Source organism: Suillus subalutaceus, assembly GCF_016647625.1.
Source record: "Suillus subalutaceus strain FC151 chromosome Unknown DFJ58scaffold_101, whole genome shotgun sequence".
NCBI classification, from domain to species: domain Eukaryota; kingdom Fungi; phylum Basidiomycota; class Agaricomycetes; order Boletales; family Suillaceae; genus Suillus; species Suillus subalutaceus.
Genome location: NW_024540350.1, coordinates 128,983 through 149,898, shown reverse-complemented (window position 1 = coordinate 149,898; position 20,916 = coordinate 128,983). Strand labels below are relative to the sequence as shown.

Here is a 20,916-nt window from a genome sequence, read left to right as displayed (position 1 = left end):
CTTCGCCACACACATCACTGAGCTCATAATGTCCAACGATGTTCATATGGATGTAAAATGATGTATCGAATACTACGAACTTGTGCTGATTGGTGGCATTCTAGGATGCAGGCGCTGAAAAGCGGGATGACTGGGTAAAGATCACCAGTTCAGACGGCTACTCCTTTCTCGTGAAGCGAAGTGTCGCTGCGATCAGTGGCACACTCAAAAACATGCTTAGCGAGGACAGTGAGCTCCCATTCCTTTTGGAAGCTTGCTGTGGTATCCGAACTATTACGCATTATAGGTAGTTTCAGGGAGGCAATTGCCAACACATGTCCGATCAGTGAACGGTGGGTGGCGACCGACCCATTTAGGAACCCCGCTTTGTCTTCTAATGGCCGAAATAGCGCTGCTGTGGTCGAGAAGGTCTGTGAGTACATGTCCTTTAAGGCCTACTACGAGGGGCCTGGATCCAAGGAGGGTGTTGATGTGAATGAGTTCACCGAACGCATACCACCTGAGGTGGCGCTGGAACTGTGTGTCACATCGTTACTTGTTCCATTATGATCTGAATCAACGTGCGTCGATTAGGCTCCTTGCGGCTGATTATCTAGAAGGTGTGCTTGATTCCTCTATATGGGGTTTACTGACCGTCGAGCACCATGCAGTATAAACTCTTTCAGACATTCATCTCAAGTAGTTGCACAACATCCTGTAGGCTAATTGTGGTCGAGCTGCCTGTATTGTATTTCATTCGTTAAGTGATGTACCAGTGTGGGCGTCGAAACAGGAATCAGAGGTATCCTTCTTGGGCGTTGCAGTCTAGGTCATCATGTCATACATAGATCGTCACGCAGTCTCAAATCTCTTCAAAGGCATTGGTTTCCCGGTTACTTTCCTCCCGATCGCGACACGCTCAGCAATTCGCTCCACCGTTCCGCTCTGAAGACCGTCTTCATCGGGTTCCTCTAGTGCCCGGCGGATCAATTCCTCCATACTCACCCCGTCAATGTCGCCACTGCCGCGGCGCCGCATACTTGGTGCTGGCACCACAGGGAAGTCGGTAACCGAATCCGTTGGTTGGAATATCGGCAGACGCTCATTCAGCAGATCTGAGCGGCGACTATACGAGTGTAACAGATGAGAAAATGTCCGCGACGGGAGAATTGACAATAGTACTTACGCGTCGGCGAAGCTGCGAATATAGTGCCTCATCTGTGTGCCTTGCGCTGTAAGCAAATCTGACCCGACACGGCCCAAACCAGCAATAGCCTCTTCACCCGCGACTGTAGCCAATTCCGATGCGTTCTCGGCCTCCTCGCTGCAGCCAGCCAAGTGAGTATCCCGCACTAAATCAAATTGCAGAAATCACGGACCGAAGAAGCTGGAAGACCCGTTGCATCTTTCCAACCGCAAGAATCTTGTTCTTAATCGCCTGCCTACGTGCTGCAACCTCGGAAGGCGGCAGGGCAAGGTCCGTAACGGCCCTGCTGGCTTCATCTCCCTCTTCGATAGAAACTTCGGTGTCTTCTAACTCTTCTGGGCTGCATGTTGCCAAGATCGCGAGCAACATCTCTGTGACTGTAAACTCTACCGTAAACGAACCCTGATTTGTGAATTCGTTCTAGCTTACTTTTAGCACCGACGAAAGGCAGGCTCCACGTAAATCCATCCATGAAATTGGGAAGCCAGTACGGATGAGAACTCGAGTTGTACTGGCGGATAGTGATGTTCTTGTTTGCATATTTGATCACTGCTCCGCGGTTGTGATATACATCCAGGTAGTTCGGCGCAGAAAATACTGTAATGACGGAGGGAAACTTCTTCGTCGGAGTCTTTCTATACATCATGTACCTGAAATTATTGTTTCAGTAGAGCGATACACACCCTAATCAGAGAACTCCTTACCCTGCATCCTGAGCTTCGTGCCCACGCACAATCCCCAGCAAGTTATTGCGCTCCAGGAATTTGCATGCCGCCTCGTAACTTTAGTTAATTCAGACTAGGAAATGACCTGTCGCACATGGCCACTTACGTGAAGAAGTATGAGCACCCTCGCACCCCGTTATGCTCGAACGTGGTGCCAGGAGGCAGGGGCGGCCCATGCTGTGAATGCTCGTGTTCATATCCAAAGTTAACCACAGGATCAGACCATAACAGGTCACACAATAAGCCACTCGATCCAGGCTCCTGGAACCGGTCAAGCTACGCCTTGGGTGAGTCTGGAACGCACTCAAGTGAATCACAGGATTAAACAGACCCTACGCAAATCATCCAAAGTTACCAACTCTGGCGAAAGGCCCCCGTGGACGCAGAAAAAAGCGGTTATCTACGAGCGCTGAGACTGGAAGAGCGCAGAATGAAGCTATACATGCATCGTACACCGCTGGTGAATATTTATGGAGACCTATGATCGCATCGTAAGCAGCATATCATGCAGGCCGTCGCATGAGAGCTCACACTCTCGTTTGAAAGTGAAGTATTCCGTTAGATGTCGACATTCGTGATTTCCTCGTAGTAGCGTAATGCGCTTTGGGTATTGGAGTTTGAGCGCATATAGATAAAGCAAACACTAGGCCAGGATCAGAACGCAGATTCTGCAAAGGATCCAAATACTTACTTCGATTCCAAAATTTCCACGATCAACATAATCGCCGAGGAATAGATAGGCATTATCAGAAAAATTTCCACCGATCTCCAGCAATTTCATCAAATCATACTGTCCCCACCCCAAAACCTTAGTACAGGCAAGCAGAATGGAAACGCGGATAACGCACGTATTGCCCATGGATATCCCCGCATACTTGAATCATTCAGCTCACACGCCCACTTGTGACCCAGGCCGGACTCACTTGTCACAGGACTCTCTACGTTTACAAGGTTAGGTTCTTGAGTCAACATCGAGGTCGCCTGTTGGAGAATATACATAGCCTGGGCCTCGGTCAGACGACCTTCGTGGAAGAAATGCTGCTTCAGAAAATCTGCATTGGGGAGCAGTGCTCCGTATGCGGTGCTCATGAAAAACTGCTCGTCTGTAGGCTGGTATCCCACAGGTTGTGTTACCTGTGAAAGAATGAGAAGATTAAATTTTTGTATTCTGTTCGTAGTTCGACTCAGACACTGACGTTCGGTACTGCGCGATCTTTGTAACTTACTCCGGGCGCGTTACTCCACTGGGGAGTTCCCCCAGGAATGACTGGATCCCGCTCAGGGATCTGGTATAAGCTAGACTGGAAGTACTCTTGGTTGCTGCCCGCCATAGGTTGTGAAGGAATCTATGCGCCAAAATTGCGCTATAGGTAGTGAAAGGTGGAGTCAGTAGTGCTCGTACTACACGGTCGACTACAACATACACTGGCACAAGACGGATCTAATTATGGACAGACGCCCAACTGTCAACTGCAAGCGTCAAACCTTCAAAACATTAATAATATTGCGCGTGTACCGCGCCCATGAGCTGGTCGTCTGGGCGAATGATACAGCTGATAAGGTCACTATCGGTTAATAAGCTGCACACCGGCAGACACCTGTGTCTGGAGGCGCATGATATTTCAATCACTGATATTACATAGTTTTTACTGGATCATGTAGCGTACTACAACCCCGGAAAATGTCACAGAAATACAAGGCGCAGACCCCGCCGATACGTTTAATCAATGGGTATCCCGTCATACTCGTCGTAACCAAGAGCAAGGTTCAAATTCTGTCATGAAATCAGATTGCTGACACCTCCCGGGTTATCTTTGCGGAACGTACCTGCAAGCACTGCGTTGCGGCGCCCTTGAGAAGATTGTCCAAGCCACCCTGAATGCAGTCAGCCACATGTGACATGTCCTGGGATACAAACATACCACGACAACAGCTCGATCGCCTTCGCTGTGGACTTGGAAACCTCCTACAGTCCAGCCGTGCTTATTCTCGATGTCCGACAGTCCTGGAACGCTCGCTTTGACATGTATCAACTTCTCTCCACCATACTTCTCTTCATACAGGGCCTTGACATCCCGTGCAGTAACCTTCTCACTAAGTGGTACGGACAATGTCGAAATGATACCGCTGAACCAAGGCCCGACAGAAGGTATGAAGGCAACTTTCATGGGATTGGTGGGATCTGGGAGCAGACTGGTTAGGTGACGGCCTGCTTCGCGCTCGTGGATGTGGTCTGTGAGCGAGTACGGACGGAAACCACCAGCGAGGCTCTCTGGTGTAACCTTGGGCACTGTCGTCGGCTTGCCATTTGCGTCGTTCGTGCCTGCGACGGTCCCAGCACCGCTGTACCCTGAGATGCCAAACACCGTAGGCCCGCTCAAATTATTCACGTACTTCAGCAATGGCGCGATAAGCAGTTGTGTGGAGGTGGCATAGCATCCAGGATTGGATATTCTCTTCGACTTTCGGATGCCATCACGCCCGTAGAGCTCTGAGAAAACCGCGGAAAGAAAATGGGAGCAAAAAATACATGTAAATTTGGGAGTTCAACAGGGTATTTACACAGACGCCTCACCAGGCAACCCATACTTCCACCCGGATTCGAAACGGTAGTCCGCGCTCAGGTCGACAATGACACTTGATTCACCGGAACTGCGCACCTTTGCGCCACGGTCAATTGCATCAACAAATGGTTTGCAGACGCCGTTGGGGAGCGCCATGACCCACGCATCAACTTCCCCATCCTTTTCCATGCGTTCAACGTCCTCAACGGACAGGTTGCTGTGTGTGATTGAGGACTTTTTGTATTCCTGCAATGGGTATCCTGCCAGCTGTCGAGACGATACATGCGTGAGATCGATGTAGGGATGGCCAGAAAGAAGGCTTATAAGAGCCTGCCCTGTGTACCCGCGCGCTCCGATCAAGGCGAGGCGCTTGGGCTCAGTAGATGTGGGCTGCGAAGTGACAGCAGTTGCATACCCCCGAGAGCCGGAAGGTATTTGACGACGGGCAAGGGTAGAATAAGACCTAGTGGCACCGGGAAAAGCACGTTGAGGGGGAGCAGACGGTCCTACGGGCAAGTATGCCCTTTCAAGCCTGCCTTTGGCTTCGAAATCCTTGACAATCTTCTGCACCTCAGCAACATCCTGCACACCATACCAGAACAAGCTCTTGCCAGCACGCGTGAAACTTCCATCAGCGCGCTCAAAGTGCCAGGAGCGGTTGTCATCGTCGACCTTCGCAGTCCAGAAGAGCTTGCGATGATCTTTTTTGATAGCATTGAAAACGTTATCAACGACATTGTTGAGAACTCCGCTGCGAGAGGCGAGAAGCTTCGTCATGACGGGCACTTCACCTTCAGGGTGGGTGACAATGGCGACCGCGTCGAGGGGCTCATCGCCGTAAATGGTATACGGTGTCTTTTGGAGGTCGCTAAGAACACTAGTGACGCTCGAGACGCCAGATTGCACCTCAGGATCACGATCGTGAATGACTTGGCGGAAGCGATCAGCGCCGACACTTTCGATGCTGTTGTGTTTGAAGAGCCGGTAACCGCGGCGGATTAGGGTACCAGCACCACTGTCGGTGAATAGCTCCCTCTGCAAATTGTCGGCAGAGATTACAGCAACAGACGAGGAGCGGGGTAGGTGGTCAAGGAGCTCCTTGAATTCACGCAGCTTGAGCTTGGTGCCGTACTTGACCCACGGCTCCTTCATGAGCTGTTCATACTCCTGAAAATAGAGCAATTAGTGTACTGGCGATATTGTAATGCCAGGTAGCATGTACCTCATCCAGATTGATGACGTCCAACTTTTCGCCTGTGATGCCGTGGAACATGCCACCCTTCTCATTCAGGAAGACGATCTTCATGGGCTCAAGCTCCTTGGCGAGTTCTCCAGCGGCAATGTCAGCATTAACATTCAGGATCTGGCCATCAGGTGTCTCGGCTAAGCTGGTCAGAATGGGCAGTGCGCCTGCCCTGATAGACGCCTCGATAGGACGCTTATCAACGCGAGTGATATTTCCGACAAGTCTGTATTTCTCTTTGTCGAGATAGTCGGCGGTGAATACGCCAGAGGTAATAGGGCGGGCACGAGTGCCTAACTTCTCGAGTGCACCGACAAGCTTTAGGTTTTGTTCGAGAAATACACGACGGGCGATCTGCAGGGTTTTCGCATCTAAAAAGATATTAGCCATCAAAATCTAAGAATAGTGGCTCGAACGTCGTACCAGTGACACGAATTCCATCAATATAATCTGGAATGACGCCTTCGGACTCGATGATACCGTTTAGTTGTGGTCCAGCGCCATGGAGTACTACAGGGTAGAGGCCAACACGATACAAGAAGCTCAAGCTGAGGGCAAGTTCATCTATTTGATCCAACACAGCTCCTCCGACCTTGATAACGGCGAACTTGGCAGGTTGCGACGGGTGCGAGGAGGAAGAAAATATACGGAGGTGTCGCTCGACCTCTCGCTTAGTTCCAATGGAGTATAAAAGTCTAGTTATTGTGTCCTGTGTATATAGTACAATCAAGAAATGATATTGCGCATTCAAATTTTCAACGTACCCTATCAGTCTGGGCTACCGACTGGATAGACCTAACAGACACATTTCCGCGACGTCTGACTGCGGTAAGGGCAGCTTGACGTTGACCAGCGACCCGAACAGCCTGTTTGGCGACCTGTAAAGTGAGGGTTGAAATGCGAGAGGTAGCCAACATGTCTTGGCAGTCAATTTGCTCAGTTGCTGAGCAGCAAAACCAAAAAGAAGAAGTATGCAAGAAAGCAGTTGCAAAGTTGTCAAAAGTCGGTTCAGGGTTGCCAACGTTAATGTTGACCAGTCACTCCTATAGGCCTAGACTACTGCTCATTCAAAGTCCGACGCAGAAGAAGATAAAGGTCTGTAGATGCGGGATTGCAATACTTAGATGGGGTCCTGAATTAAAACATTTTGAGTGATTTTTTCACCACTTGTCACTTGACAGCAACCTGAGTCATTCAGCGCTCAGTGGGCTTGTTTTGCTGTTGGTTGCTGTGTATAGAACGTTCTTTTCAATCTCGACTTCAATGCTCACCCGGATCCCGGCTACTTATCATTAATTATTGGTTTATCTACAATGCTGCATTATCCAATGACATCCATCATGATTATACTTGCTGTATTTCTAGCGGTTTCATATAGATCCGAAATTCTATTATAATATTTTAGAGGTTTTCGTGCTGAAGCAGCTACATGATAGCACAGGTTGTACCATGCTCCAATTTAGATCGTTCTAGAAACGATGCCACTGATAAACGTTTCTTATAATCACGCACTGCGCGATCTGTCCAATATACCGTAGCAAAACTACCCCCACGCCAAAGTCGCCTGCCCATTGAGGTTGACAGAGGTGTTCCACACCACTAGCTCTTCAGTGGCCTCTTTATAAGTCCACCCTTCAACCGGCGATCCCTGGAATTCAACCCGTGTAGGCTTCTGCACGCCAAGCACAGTGATCGTCTCTAACATCTGCAGAATCTCATATTCTCCCTTACTATCAATCACGAGCATGCCTTCTGCAGCTTGGAATGTGAGGCTCCGACTTGGCCCAGGCGGGAAACTGATCCCATCGTCCACATATGCAGTGCCGAATGCAGTGCCTGCTGCGTTGAGGGATACGAGCAGCGAATAAGGGCCTTCGCGAGTCTCGTAGATCGTGTACCCGGGCTCTTGGTGCAGCAATAGAGCGGAGTTGTCGCGGATGTGGACGTTGATGTGACTGATAGGAGCGTCTAGTGTTGTGTTTCCTCCAGACGTAGTGTTCACAGCGGCGTGCGTGTACCAGTCGCGCCAGATTACGCTACCGCGGCCTGGGAAGATACCTGGGGGGTAGCACATCAGCGGTTGTTGTTATTACTGTGAGGGTTATTCTTTTACCCTCTACAGTCGATGCTCCAGGAGTGAGCACGGGAGTTACGAGAATGTTACTTCCAATAAGCCATTGCCTATCCACGGTGAACAGCTCAGGCTCGTCCGGGAACTCGTAAAACAATGCCCTGACAGGCGGAAGACCAGCCATGGAGGAGTTGGCAAAAAGCGTGTACTTTTGTATGTCTACTGTCAACCTCATGAACACCTGGAAGCGGACACACTTACCCAGTACGGCAGCATCGCGTATCTAGCAGCGATGGCGATGCGGGATGCATTTGCTACGCTTTCCCAGCGGTAAGGCTCTTGAGGGAGAGCACCATTGGTGTTGTGGTTCCTGTAGAAGGGAACGAATGCAGAGAGCTGCATCCAACGGTTGCACAACTCCTCGTCAGTGTTGTCGTCTGTTTAGATAGTTAATCAGAGGCTGATCTACATCCGGAAGATGCTCACTGAATCCACACGTGTCAGCGCCAACCATCGGAATTTGGTAGATTTGGAACTGCAGAACGCCCTGAATGTTGAGGTACATGTACTGCCACAAGCTGAAGTTGTCACCAAGCTATTTAAAAGTCAACATCACTCCCAATTCAATCGAGTGGATTCAAAATACCCAATGTCCAGTCCATTTTCCAGCAGAGGGGAAGGTTGATCTACTGATCAGGAATGGGCGCTTTTCAGGTAAGATCGATTGAATAGCAAGGTGCGTCGCTTTTTCCTCCATCAGCCCGAACATATTATGGACGTCGAGGTCCACATATCCGCCGGAGTGCGTGGCGTTGGTCGCCAGAGAGTGCTGGTTAAGAGATCCGGCCGCTGCGTCCCAGGAAAATCATAGTCATATCGCAATAGTGGTACATAAAGACTAAATCTTACCATTGTGGATAGCGTATGGCGGGTTGTTGAGATCAACGCCTTCCTCGCTACTTGCACCGACACCCCGCTTTTCTATCATCGTCATAGTGGTCGAGTTGGCGGCGCATGAGTATGTAGAGGTACCATTGATGGTCATGTTCCCACTAGGTCCCCAGAGTGTTTCATTGTAACTTCAAAATTTGTTAGCAAGATTCAGCGCCTTGAAAAGCCCCTAACTGTCATACCATTCAGGATATCCGACAACCACCGAGCTGACATCGGTCAGGGGACCGACGGAAGAGAAGTTCGCGCCAGTCCCGCTTCTCGCCAATCAGCTTAAAGCGACACACGGACAAAAGCTTTCCGTACCAGGAGTAGCTACAGAATGTGCTTGGCTCGTTCATGTCCAGCCAAATACCAGAGAATTCCACACCCATGTCCGACCAGTTTTTAAGACTATCAGTCCATACAGAAAGCATATTTTCGCTGAACCAGTCCGGGAAAACCTGGAAAAGTATGTAAATTGATCAATTGAAAAGAGATTCCATAAATCAGGAATGACAGACAGTGTAGCCGGGCCAGACTTCGGCGATATATAGAGACCCATCTGGATTCTTGATCCACACATCCCTGCAGCGCATTCATGGCTGGGGATCGCTACCAGAACGGTGAGACTCACTCTTCAACACCCCGTGTGAAAGGATCATACTGAATCGACATATGGTCAGGAAGCGTCCGACAACAGCATGTCTGGAGACTTACGACGTCAGTCGAATTCCTCGTGACAGCGATAGCCGCGTCCACAATAGGGATATCTGAAAGGCTATTCGATCAACCCTGGCAGTGGAATATCACAAGCTCATTTACAATGTTGATGATTTGCAGCCTGTCACGCAAGTCAGAACTAGCTGCGCCCAGCAAGATATCCTGAGAAACACTCACTAATTCTTGGATGAACTCACGAACTTCATCACCAGGGAAACTTACTGGGTCAGTAGTGAAGTCGCGGTAAGCGTGGTACAAGTCGATATCGTTCCATTGGACTGCATTGCCAAGTGAGAATTATGAGCAATGAGTCCCACCAAGACATGACAAACCTTCCAGGGGGATACCCGCAGCGCGCATCTGCGCGACGTTTTCTCTGTCATCACTGATATTGTGGTACCCCCATCTGAATGACTTCAACGAGTCTTCTTGAGGTCGATCACAAAATAGAGAACGTTACCTGCAAAGGTGGAACCCGAAACCCCACGCCGGTTGCCACATAGGGTACCCAATGACTGAACCGTACTGGGCAATGACTTCTGCATCCGAGGGACCAGAGAAGAAGTAAAAGTCCAGGATACCACCAATCATACGATACTCAATCAATGATACCTTGGAGTTCGGGGGCGTCTGCAAGAAGATATCTGAACCCGCAGAACTAAGGAATGCATTAACAGATAAAATCGAGAATCAGTTGCAGTCGAATACCTTAGCAGAAGAACACCAGAGGCAGATGCCTTTCCGGTGGTCGCATTGTACCGATGTTCAACGTAGATTGGATGGGAACCATACCTGACCAGAGCCCGCATATAGCCACGTGAGAATGATTTCCAGTCATATAACTTACAAGTTCTGATCAATAGGATCGGAAACTCCGAGACTCCAATGCGATTGAATGGTGCCCACGCCCCCATCTGTTCCAATGTCGCGTCTAAATCCACTGCTGGCAATTACCTCACCTAAACCGTAGATGTTGGTGCCATGCGGCAGAGCAGAAGCAACCTGATAATCATAAGCTATATTTACATCAGGGGTGACAGATGCAGACCTGCAGATATTGATCTTCGAATACAAGAGGAAAACCATCGAATGCCGTGCTTGGGTCAGATGCATTGAAAGGCGGAATGGGAGTCGGTGGCAGCGATGAAGTCCTCGTGTCGAACAATGGCATTACGTCTGGGTCAGAGCGTCTCGTGATCCAAAATGCGAAAGGCGCTGCATCGAAGTTGAATACAAGGTCGGAGTTGCTCGTGTAGGATGTCGTTGGTGCGGCAGGCCGTTCGATCACCGACTCGGGGATTGTGAATTGTTGGTTGGCAGTATCGTAAATCTTGACATGCAAACTAAAACCAACCATTAGCGTTGCATCAAAAAGGCTCTGGGAGCAATATACGTGGACTGTGACTGGTATGTGACTTCGATGGTTAGGTCTGAGATATCCAGTCCAAAAGCATTGCATGCTGGTCCGGCGAGTGTGAGCTGAGCAGTGAGACCAGTGTCAAACTCCTGAAGCAACCCTAGAATGTATCCTGGACTCCGCCATTGTCAATGTCAATTCTCAAGACATTAAAACGCACTCCAACCTGGGCAGTCTGTGACATTCATTGAGTAAGGCGTTGCGGTGCCATCAAAAGTGTGGTTGTTTCCTAGTGCGGTGCGTTGAACAGTAGTTGAGGCTGCTCCCGAAACTGTAGGTGCCAGGGCGTACAGGGCACCAAATAGCAAGGAAAACATGAGGTCGACCTGAGAGAAAGAATCCGTTGGAGCGGTGTATCCGCGACTGTGTGCCTGCGTGTCGCGAGCAAGGCAAGAAGTGGTGAAGAGCACTACGCACAAAGCCCGAAGGACACTGAATGGCTCGCTAAACTACGGTGCTACTCGGCTGCCACTCGGCTCCTACTCCACCGTTGCAGATGGGGAACATGTGGTGGGTTTGTATTTATACTGATATATGCGAGCTCTTGCATCTTAGGCGTGGCCATTGGAATGCTTCGGACGTCAAAAGTCCCTACCTGCCTCCGCGGAATTAAATCTTGGTGCTGCCGCATAACAAACGCTTTACGACCATATGATCGCACGGTTCAAGAGGTGAAGATGAGAGATGGTCAATATTTGTAGCGCTGTTGTGAAAACTGATAATGATGTGAGTGGTCGATATAATGAGACCACGAACGAGAGAGAAAAGCTTTAGAAAGTTTCGAAACGGATCAGATGAGATTTCATCCTAACTAACAGTTTGGGTACTAGAATTCGACCCCTGATTAGATGGTGACGGCAAGCGCCACTCCGGCCCGCCAAGGCCTCAGCAAAGAAGCCGCGGACGGTCCGTCACCGAGTTTTCTCCTCAAAATAAATCTGACTATGGGAAACTAGAGTTCTTTGGCAGTCATGTTGTACATAGAACTTACTGGTCTCAACAAGGTTCCCTAACAGTGGCAAGAGCGCACTGACTCGGAAGAGCTCGAGAGAAGACCACGACTGGAGACGACTGCAGCCGACCAAATCGACATTCACAACCAGTTCTGAACTTCTGTCAGGGTAGCGCACTCCACTTCTCTGTCAAACTGAGCGGCGTCGTTGATGCGGCATTCCCACCATGCGGTTCAAACAATTTGACTCGCGTGGATCAATCACGAACTTCCAAATGATAATCTCGACAAAACATCTTCGTTGAACACCGAAGTTCCGACACGTCAAACTGCTATGGCTCAATCAGTTCTGCCGATAAGACTGTAAAAGACACACTTGCTCGCTCATAGGTTCTTCTCTGGCACACTCCACTCCATCTCAGTCCAAATTCAGTTCAAATGTTGCCGGACTCATCGGATAAGCCAACTGCGGTCATGGACATTGCGCAAATTGCAATGCGTACCGCCCCATGTTGTGGCCTTGCACCATGCGCCCTCCCACCCTTCAGGCCCTCACGGACCGGTGTCACACAAATGGCGTTCAGCTGGAGACTGCGTCGACACGCGCGCAGGCACCTTTGTTTAAATCGCCAAAATGGACTCAGAAGAACGCTAAAGCACTCAAAACATCTAACACTGCTCCTCCGAGCCCTCCCGTTTTCGCCGGTCATGGTGATGCTGTTCTATGTCAGGCAACATCTCGCTACGAGTACCATAACAAACTCGAAATATGGCCCTCCCGAACAGTGCATATTCCAAACCTGCCTACAAACTTGCTACACAGTTTTTCTTGTCATCACAATTGCACCTCCACGCATGACTGTTCTCTTGCGATCCATCCTAAGTAGTCCTAGCGAAGTGGTCAGCGCGAACGGATTCAAAATCTGCTCTACTTGCATGGCGCAGGTTCGAAACCTGCCGACTTATCTATTTTTTCTATGATCACACCTTGGACATCGACTCGTGAGTCGTGGATAGATGATCCTCAAGGGTCTAACTGAGGATACCAAATGGTTGTCAATGTTACCAGATAAGTTAGAAATCTGTTTTCGTGGAGGGTACAGACCTACTAGGCTACTGATGCAGTCTTTTTGCTTTTATCACACCCTAAAATTTGCTCATGATAGTTCTTTCGAAGGTCTATTTCAATCAGCTGTCATAGCCAAGCAGGTATTATAGCAGATTCGAAATCTGGTCCTCTGGAGGTGTTTGTATGAAAACTGTCCACAACTTTCTTTTTTTTCAATTCGTGAAATCAGTTACAGTGCACTACCTCGGCCGACGATGCACCTGCTGAGATTTTATCTGTGAGAGTAGCCAACTGCCTATCCACGAGAAGCAATCCACCTTTAGGTCCCGTCAAGATGATTTCAGTTGAACGTAGTATGTACATACTTGCCCTATGGAGTCGGAAGTTGACAGAGACAATATTCAACATTCCTCGTAAATTCTGTTCTGTTAGTCTCCCCTGGACATATCGTCGATGGGTGAAGATATTCGTTCCTTCACATCCAATGTTTGCGTGATTCGGATATGTGAACTTACAGATCTTCGCATCCCCTTTTGCCTCCAAGTTAGATATACCGAGGACGGACCACTCAATGACATCGTGCAACTATCCGAAACCAATAGTGGTCTAATAGTGCGTTTGTACGCGAGAGAACAACTACTTCCATGCTAAGGTAAACTGACCATTAAGGTCGACAGACACATTCGACACCACCAACTCTTCAGTGACCTCCTTGTAAGTCCAGCCGGCAGCCAATGATCCCTGGAATTCAACCTGGGTAGGGTTCTGCACGCCAAGCACAGTGATCGTCTCCAACTTTTGCAGGATCGCATATGCACCCTGGCTCTCAATCATGAGCGTGCCTTCTGCAGCCTGGAATGTAAGGCTCCGACTCGGTCCAGGCGGATAACTGATCCCATCGTCCACATATGCTGTGCCGAATGCTGTGCCTGCCGCGTTGAGAGACACGAGCAGTGAATAGGGGCCTTCGCGAGTCTCGTAGATCGTGTACCCGGGCTCTTGATGCAGCAATAGAACGGAGTTGTCGCGGATGTGGACGTTGATGTGACTGATAGGAGCGTCTAGTGTTGTGTTTCCTCCAGACGTAGCGTTGACAGCGGCATGCGTGTACCAGTCGCGCCAGATTACGCTACCGCGGCCTGGGAAGATACCTGTAAGATAGTATGTCAATCAGGGGTGTCATTGGTGAGGCTTGAACTGTTACCGTCGACGGTCGTAGCTCCTGGAGTCAGTACTGGAGTCACGAGAATGTCACTTCCAACGAGCCATTGCCTGTCTACTGTGAAAAGTTCAGGTTCGTCAGGGAACTCATAAAACAACGCCCTGACAGGCGGAAGACCAGCCATAGAGGCATTGGCAAAAAGCGTGTACTTTGTATGTCTATTGTCAACCTCTTGACCACTGGAAAACGTACACACTCACCCAGTACGGCAGTAGGGAGTATCTAGCAGCGATGGCGATGCGGGATGCATTTGCTACGCTTTCCCAGCGGTAAGGCTCTTGAGGAAGGGCTGCATAAGTATTGTGGTTCCTGTAGAAGGGAACGAATGCAGAGAGCTGCATCCAACGGTTGCACAACTCCTCGTCAGTGTTGTCATCTGTTTAAATAGTTAATCGGAGGCTGATCTACACCCGGAAGATACTTACTGAATCCACACGTATCAGCGCCAACCATCGGAATTTGGTAGATTTGGAACTGCAGAACACCCTGAATGTTGAGGTACATGTACTGCCACTTGCTGTAGTTGTCACCAAGCTATCAGGGACGTTAATATCCTATCCTATTCCATAAAATGGATTTCAAATACCCAATGACCAGTCCATTTTCCAGCAGAGGGGAAGGTTGATCTACTGATCAAGAACGGACGCTTTCCGGGGATGATAGATTGAATCGCAAGGTGCGTCGTCTTTTCCTCCATGAATCCAAACATATTGTGCACATCGAGCTCTGCAATTCCGCCGAAGAGGGTCGCGTTCGTCGCCACAGTGTTGAGGTAAAGGGCTCCGATAGCTTTATTCCGAGTCAGATCAAAACCGTGCTATACGAATGAAACTTGCCATTATGGATAGCATATGGCGGGCTGTTGAGATTGACGCCTGACTCGCCACCAGCGCCGATGCCACGTCGTTGAACGCCACGTTTTTCAACCACAGTCGTAGTAGAGCTTGCTGTGCATGAATTTGTAAAGGTACCATTGATGGTCATGTTCCCACTAGGTCCCCATATCGTCTCGTTGTAGCTTAATCAAACATGGTTAGTAACATTCAGCACTTTAGCTCAAAACAGTTGCTTCACCATTCAGGGTATCCGGTGACAACTGTACCAGCCACGCTCAGGGGAGCAAGGGCAGAGTAGTTCGCACCGGTCCCGCTTCTCGCCAATTAGCTTCAAATCCAACACACACGAGCTCGCCTTACCAGGAGTGACTACAGAATGAACTTGGTTCGTTCATGTCAAGCCAAATACCGGAGAATTCAACACCCATTTCTGTCCAGTTTCTGAGAGCTTCAGTCCATACAGAGAGTATGTTTTCACTGAACCAGTCTGGGAAGACCTAGAAAAGTACGCTCAATTGTTGGTGTTCCACAAGTCATGCGTGACTGACGGTGTATCCAGGCCAGACTTGACCAAGGTACAGAGACCCATCTGGATTCTTGATCCACACATCTCTGTAATGCATTCAGCACTTTAGCCTGTTACCAGGCACAAAGAACTGACTCTTCAGCGCCCCGTGTGAAAGGATCATACTGAATTATGATACGGTCAGGAAGCATACGACCATAGTAGCATGTCAACTTACGACGTCAGTTGAATTTACTGGAATAGCGATACCTACATCCACAATGGGGATGTCTGACAACGAGTTCGATCAAAAATAGGAGGGAAAAGATACAGGCGCATTTACAATGTTGGTTATTCGCAGCCTTTCACTGGAGTGAGAACTGGGCGAACCTACGCGGAGAAATACTCACCAAGTCTCGAATGAACGCGCGAAGTTCATCCCCAGGGAAACTTACTGGATCAGTGGTAAAGTCGCGGTAAGCGTGGTACAAGTCAATATCGTTCCATTGGACTGGCGCGAAGTGAGGATCACGAGCAACGAGTTTCCAAAATGGGGCAGACCTTCCAGAGGGATGCCCGCCGCGCGCATCTGCGCGACATTCTCTATGTCATCGCTGACATTGTGGTACCCCCATCTGTATGACTTAAATGAGTCTATTCTACACCAATCACAACGCAGAGAACATCACCTGCAAAGGTGGAACCCGAAGCCCCACGCTGGCTGCCACATAGGGTACCCAATGACTGAACCGTACTGGGCAATAACTTCTGCATCCGAGGGACCAGAGAAGAAGTAAAAGTCCAGGATACCACCGATCGTACGGTACTCTATTAATGATACCTTGGAGTTCGGGGGCGTCTGCAGGAAGGTATCTGAGCCTGCGGAGCTAAGGAATGCCATTAACAGATTGTATTTGGATTCAGTTGCAGTTGAATACCTAAGCAGAAGAACACCAGAGGCAGACGCCTTTCCGGTAGTCGCATTGTACCGATGTTCAACGTAGATTGGATGAGAGCCATACCTAAACACGATCGTGAATCGTTACGTAAGCATTATTTATAACCATGTGACCTACATGTTCTGATCAATGGGATCTGCAACATCGCGAGCCCAATGCGTCTGAATGGTGCCTACGCCCCCATCTGTCCCAATGTCGCGTCTAAATCCACTGCTAGCAATTACCTCGCCCAAACCGTAGATGTTGGTGCCATACGGCAGAGCGGAAGCAATCTGGTAACTGTAAGCCATATGCGCAGCCTCAGCGGGAATAACGGATGCACACCTGGAGGTATTGATCTTCAAATACAAGAGGGAAACCATCAAACGCCGTGCTTGGGTCAGATGCATTGAAAGGTGGAATAGGAGTCGGTGGCAGCGATGAAATTCTCGTGTCGAACAATGGCATTGCGTCCGGGTCAGAGCGCCTCGTGACCCAAAATGCGAAAGGCGCTGCATCGTAGTTGAATAAAAGGTCAGAGTTGCCCGTGTAGGATGTCGTTGGTGCGGCAGGCCGTTCGATCACCGACTCGGGGATTGTGAATTGTTGGTTGGCAGTATCATAAATCTTGACATGTAAACTAAAACTAGTCATTAGCACTGCACCTAAGAGGCTCGGAAAACAATGTACGTGGACTGTGATTGGTAAGTGAGTTCGATTGTGAGGTTTGAGATATCGAGTCCAAAAGCATTGCATGCTGGTCCAGCGAGTGTGAGCTGAGCAGTGAGACCAATGTCAGACTCCTGAAGCGACCCTAGAGTGTATCCTGAAACACGCCATCATATCAGTGGCAACTCCACGAAGTTTGAACTGCTGTCCTACCTGGACAATTTGTGACATTCATCGAGTAAGGCGTTCCGGTGCCATTGGAAGTGAGCTTGTTTCCTAGGGTAGCACGCTGAGAAACCTCTCCCCAGACTGTAGGCACTAGGGTGTACAGGACACCCAAGAGCAAGGAGAACATGACAGTGGACCTGAGAGAACGATGGTACCGTTGCTGGTGATAAACTTCATCTGATGGGGTTGCATTTATACTGATGGCCTGAATATACTTCCCGGCCCATTACGTATGGCCATCGCAGCAGGACTTCTTCGGACGGGATAATTTGGATCACCTGTGAGAGAGAAATAAACAGAATCGGGCCAGTAACGTACAGACTCGTATGACGAGTCCTCGTGGCACAACATGAGGATGATCAGACGGACGAACTGGCAAGACCAGCTGACTACCGCGCTTGGGAAAAGATCACTGATCACTTTCAAGGTCTTAGCGGTAAGTCGGCCTTAACTTTGTAGTCCCATCCGTTGGAATGGGATGCACAACAGCGAGGCACGGTCTCAGATTGTGGGAGAGGGTTGCGTCGAGATTAAATTTACAATCGAGTCTATGAATTTAGGCGCTGGTACATTTTCATGATGTGCAGTTTATCCCCGACACTAGGCATGTCCATGTCATGCATGGCCAATTGAGTTGTTGCATGTTTGTCCGACCCGAATAACCGGCGAAATGACTCGGGATGCTTTAAAGTTTCAATGTCATCATGTCGCCTTGAATCTAGACTCGTGACCAGTCTAACGTACGTCCTTTAAGAGTTGACGTAGTCTAACTGATGGGCGTGCTTGCAATGCACCTAAGGAGTCCTTAGGCGCCGTTTGCAGAACGCTAGGCCAGTCCTCAAACAGAAGAAGTTAAACCACGACCTTCCAACTTTTGACAATCAATCGCGTTCAACTACCATAGGATGTTCGCGTGTTCGGTACAGGACCAAAGTTGCATAGCCTGTGGCATCTGATCTGATGCAGTGATCAGACAAATCAAACAACGCTGAGCGCTGTTTTATTTTTGACGATCTAGTGTTCTGCAAATGGCTTTAATATCACTGTTTCCAACTCACATCTAGGTCGTCGAGGAGATTCTGCGGCAAGAACAAACGTAAGTACTAGTACTCATTCGTGCTTCCTGCGGCCTTACTCAGTTACTCCGATTATCAGACTCTTTATCAGACTCTCAGGCTGTCTCGCATTCTGATTTGACTGCTTTGAATCGATAAATGAATTAAATAGCCCCGTAGCTTGAGCGTAGGGCGTGAGCTACGCGGTTTATGATAAGTATCGTATGTACTTAGTTCAGATATGATATCACCTTGACTGGACAAAGCGCGCCACCCATGGCACAACGTTGCTGTCGACAACTCACACCAAGGATGTTTGTTTGGCACCTTAAGCCTGATATAAGTTGTCAAAAGTCTGCTCATTCTGTGAATGAACAACTCAAACCCTCTTTCTTCGTCATTCTATTTTCGACATGCCTAAGAAGAACAGTGCCGCCATTGACCACGAGATTGAGGTCTTGCAAGCTCAAATCGCTATCCTGCGGCGTCGTGAGGATGACTTCGTCCGTATTTTGGAGGACATGGCCCGTCTCAGAGACTCAGTCAAGGACGAGCAAGTGACACTCGCATCTCAAATAACGGAGCTAGAGAGTCAGAGACATCCAATCAACTGGCTGCCCTCGGAGTTGCTGATCCAAATCTTTGTCTCTATGACGGAGGACAACGACTCAGACACCTCAGGTCTCGCGTACAATTCATCACCCGTCATTATATCACACGTATGCCGGAAATGGCGCAAACTCGCATTTGCAACTTCTACACTGTGGTCGCGCGTTTCTTACAGGAGCAGAAAGTGGTCCACGTCTCCAGTATGCGCGTTCATAAATCGCTCAGGTTCTGGTCTGCTCGATCTCACTTTCTCTCCCCCACCATACCATGTTGATGACCACGACGCTGCCGAGGACGAGCGGCTAGCGTCTGAAGGCCTACTCCGCATACTGAACTCTCACCTCTCTCGCGTGCGCTCTATCACCTTCGAGTGCACATCCTCCGCGAGTATGCGACTCATTGTCGAAGCGCTCATAAATAACCTTCACGAATTAAAGTCATTACGCTCCTTGGATCTGTCCTTCGCAAGCCTTGCCCCATGCTTTGCGGGCACACCACTACTCGTACTGGATGAACTGGGCGGACAGAGTCTCCCCGACATACCAAGCGTCCTCACCTACCTCCGTCTCCAGCAACTACCACCGCGTGTCATTTCGCCATCCCTTTTACGGTCTGTGCAAACTCTCGAGCTCTCCTTTCCTCAGCGAAGATCCCACCGTGCTCCTCAGTACATCCTACGAATGTCCCATGTGCACCATTTCCTGAGTTTTATTCCAGAGCTTAAAGACTTAGTCCTTATGGAAACCACACCGGTTCGTGATGTTGTGCTCGAGGAACCCAGTGAAGGACAAACAGCCGACAATCGGTTCACCGTCGTGGCCCCCCTTGAACTACCTAAACTCAGAAGCCTCACATGGAAGTTTGCATACCCCCGCGACGTGTACACCTTTATGTCTTTCTTTGGCATGCCTGCACTGGAACGATGGGAAATTCTAATCGCCAACTCCCCAACGAGGAGGAACGATGTCAGCTCGCTTCGCGGTAATCATTGGGACGAACCAGACTCCTTCATCCAGGCAGAGCCCCTCGGAGGCGTCCTATCCATGACTGCGCTCAAGGAGCTGTGCGTCAGCTGTCAGGATGGCGACTCCCTCATTTCTTCGCTGCGCCAATTCTTCTTCCCTGTGCTCGAGCAACTCGAGTTTGCATACGCCGGAAAGTGCCCGCCAAATTGTGACCACAAACATCCTCTCCCGCGCCTTGATCATGTATTTCGCGATCCCCGTCTCCCCCACCTTACGCATTTCACGCTGTCACACCTTGATGTCTTTGCCGGGTACGGGAAGCTCATGCTTGGTTACATGCCGGGCCTCGTATCATTGACGCTGATATCGTGCACTGGTGTGGATGGCATGCTAGAAGCGCTTGCTGAGCCATACGGTCTCGCGATGGATGCAGAACGCAAAGCAACGCGTGGATGTGGTGTTAGAGTCTGTCCAAAGTTAGAGAGGATAACACTCTGGGGTTGCTCCGACTTCAAATTCAAAAGCTTGTTTGCAGCCGTATTCGCACGTGCGCAGCCGGCAGGCAGCAGCATGCTCATGAAGGTTCAAAAGGACGTGCCAAGCGTTGTCTCCACAGTCCTAGGCCGCAAGATACGGCCTTTGAAGAAACCGCGCGTGGCGTCTCCACGGGGAAGCCCGTCTTCTCCCGCGAAGCCACAAAACTCCCACGGAGCGTCATCGACGTTGATTCCTATCGAGGAGGCTTTGCGCCCTGTTCCCATCGCCTGCGTCGATATCGATTATTGTCCCCAGATCACTGAGGATGAAGCGTTACTGCTGGAGGAGTTTGGTACAGTTGTTGTATATCGATGATCATGTCTCCGCGAAGCACGGTGATGAAACTGAACCTGTAAGTCCCTCATGTTTGATTTTCGATGCACTCACTCACCCATACGATCATCCCGGAAGGTTGTCAGGGAACTAACATAATAACCGTTCTAGCAATGTATCCTTTAAAGTAACGCCAAGC

At 49.5% G+C, this 20,916-nt stretch overlaps 6 protein-coding genes and 1 non-coding gene across 7 annotated transcripts; 3 read left to right on the top strand and 4 right to left on the bottom strand.

The window, feature by feature from the left end:
* Window positions 1–28: 28 nt before the first annotated feature.
* Window positions 29–655, top strand: DFJ58DRAFT_731220 (BTB/POZ protein; the record flags this gene model as incomplete). The annotated part of the gene is made up of 4 exons (XM_041386011.1): window positions 29–52; window positions 105–228; window positions 287–518; window positions 574–655. 4 exons carry the CDS (start codon window positions 29–31, stop codon window positions 653–655), a joined length of 462 nt encoding a protein of 153 aa, XP_041240748.1.
* On the bottom strand, window positions 627–3,242 carry DFJ58DRAFT_853045 (Metallo-dependent phosphatase-like protein; the record flags this gene model as incomplete). The annotated part of the gene is made up of 13 exons (XM_041393840.1): window positions 627–1,105; window positions 1,166–1,303; window positions 1,359–1,563; window positions 1,616–1,836; window positions 1,891–1,968; window positions 2,018–2,187; window positions 2,243–2,271; window positions 2,294–2,389; window positions 2,443–2,554; window positions 2,603–2,701; window positions 2,760–2,785; window positions 2,835–3,045; window positions 3,108–3,242. The coding sequence occupies 13 exons, from the start codon at window positions 3,240–3,242 to the stop codon at window positions 832–834; spliced, it is 1,794 nt and encodes a 597-aa protein (XP_041240747.1). The 3' UTR covers window positions 627–831.
* A 235-nt stretch (window positions 3,243–3,477) lies between these two features.
* Window positions 3,478–6,853, bottom strand: DFJ58DRAFT_27836 (uncharacterized protein). The gene is made up of 7 exons (XM_041379619.1): window positions 6,483–6,853; window positions 6,142–6,427; window positions 5,698–6,089; window positions 4,487–5,642; window positions 3,834–4,402; window positions 3,739–3,786; window positions 3,478–3,685 (listed from the first exon to the last, which is right to left on the bottom strand). Exons 1-7 carry the CDS (start codon window positions 6,633–6,635, stop codon window positions 3,632–3,634), a joined length of 2,658 nt encoding a protein of 885 aa, XP_041240746.1. The 5' UTR covers window positions 6,636–6,853; the 3' UTR covers window positions 3,478–3,631.
* A 185-nt stretch (window positions 6,854–7,038) lies between these two features.
* Window positions 7,039–11,647, bottom strand: DFJ58DRAFT_27791 (glycoside hydrolase family 31 protein). The gene is made up of 20 exons (XM_041379617.1): window positions 11,026–11,647; window positions 10,836–10,971; window positions 10,491–10,785; window positions 10,290–10,444; window positions 10,151–10,234; window positions 9,903–10,100; window positions 9,775–9,848; window positions 9,620–9,720; window positions 9,545–9,563; window positions 9,440–9,492; window positions 9,357–9,385; window positions 9,244–9,307; window positions 9,047–9,183; window positions 8,923–8,997; window positions 8,699–8,868; window positions 8,436–8,638; window positions 8,276–8,384; window positions 8,051–8,226; window positions 7,832–7,997; window positions 7,039–7,776 (listed from the first exon to the last, which is right to left on the bottom strand). The coding sequence occupies exons 1-20, from the start codon at window positions 11,174–11,176 to the stop codon at window positions 7,262–7,264; spliced, it is 2,910 nt and encodes a 969-aa protein (XP_041240745.1). The 5' UTR covers window positions 11,177–11,647; the 3' UTR covers window positions 7,039–7,261.
* A 1,047-nt stretch (window positions 11,648–12,694) lies between these two features.
* On the top strand, window positions 12,695–12,777 carry DFJ58DRAFT_t117. The gene has a single exon. It is a non-coding gene; the product is annotated as a tRNA-Leu (tRNA).
* A 596-nt stretch (window positions 12,778–13,373) lies between these two features.
* DFJ58DRAFT_802704 (glycoside hydrolase family 31 protein) lies at window positions 13,374–17,549 on the bottom strand. The gene is made up of 20 exons (XM_041390937.1): window positions 17,264–17,549; window positions 17,072–17,207; window positions 16,727–17,021; window positions 16,520–16,674; window positions 16,382–16,465; window positions 16,133–16,330; window positions 16,005–16,078; window positions 15,854–15,954; window positions 15,787–15,805; window positions 15,682–15,734; window positions 15,600–15,628; window positions 15,487–15,550; window positions 15,299–15,435; window positions 15,177–15,251; window positions 14,939–15,120; window positions 14,689–14,891; window positions 14,528–14,636; window positions 14,303–14,478; window positions 14,085–14,250; window positions 13,374–14,031 (listed from the first exon to the last, which is right to left on the bottom strand). Exons 1-20 carry the CDS (start codon window positions 17,403–17,405, stop codon window positions 13,517–13,519), a joined length of 2,913 nt encoding a protein of 970 aa, XP_041240744.1. The 5' UTR covers window positions 17,406–17,549; the 3' UTR covers window positions 13,374–13,516.
* Window positions 17,550–18,746: 1,197 nt separating this feature from the next.
* On the top strand, window positions 18,747–20,759 carry DFJ58DRAFT_664792 (uncharacterized protein; the record flags this gene model as incomplete). Its single annotated transcript, XM_041382460.1, has 1 exon — window positions 18,747–20,759. The coding sequence occupies one exon, from the start codon at window positions 18,747–18,749 to the stop codon at window positions 20,757–20,759; it is 2,013 nt and encodes a 670-aa protein (XP_041240743.1).
* Between the last annotated feature and the right edge of the window lie 157 nt (window positions 20,760–20,916).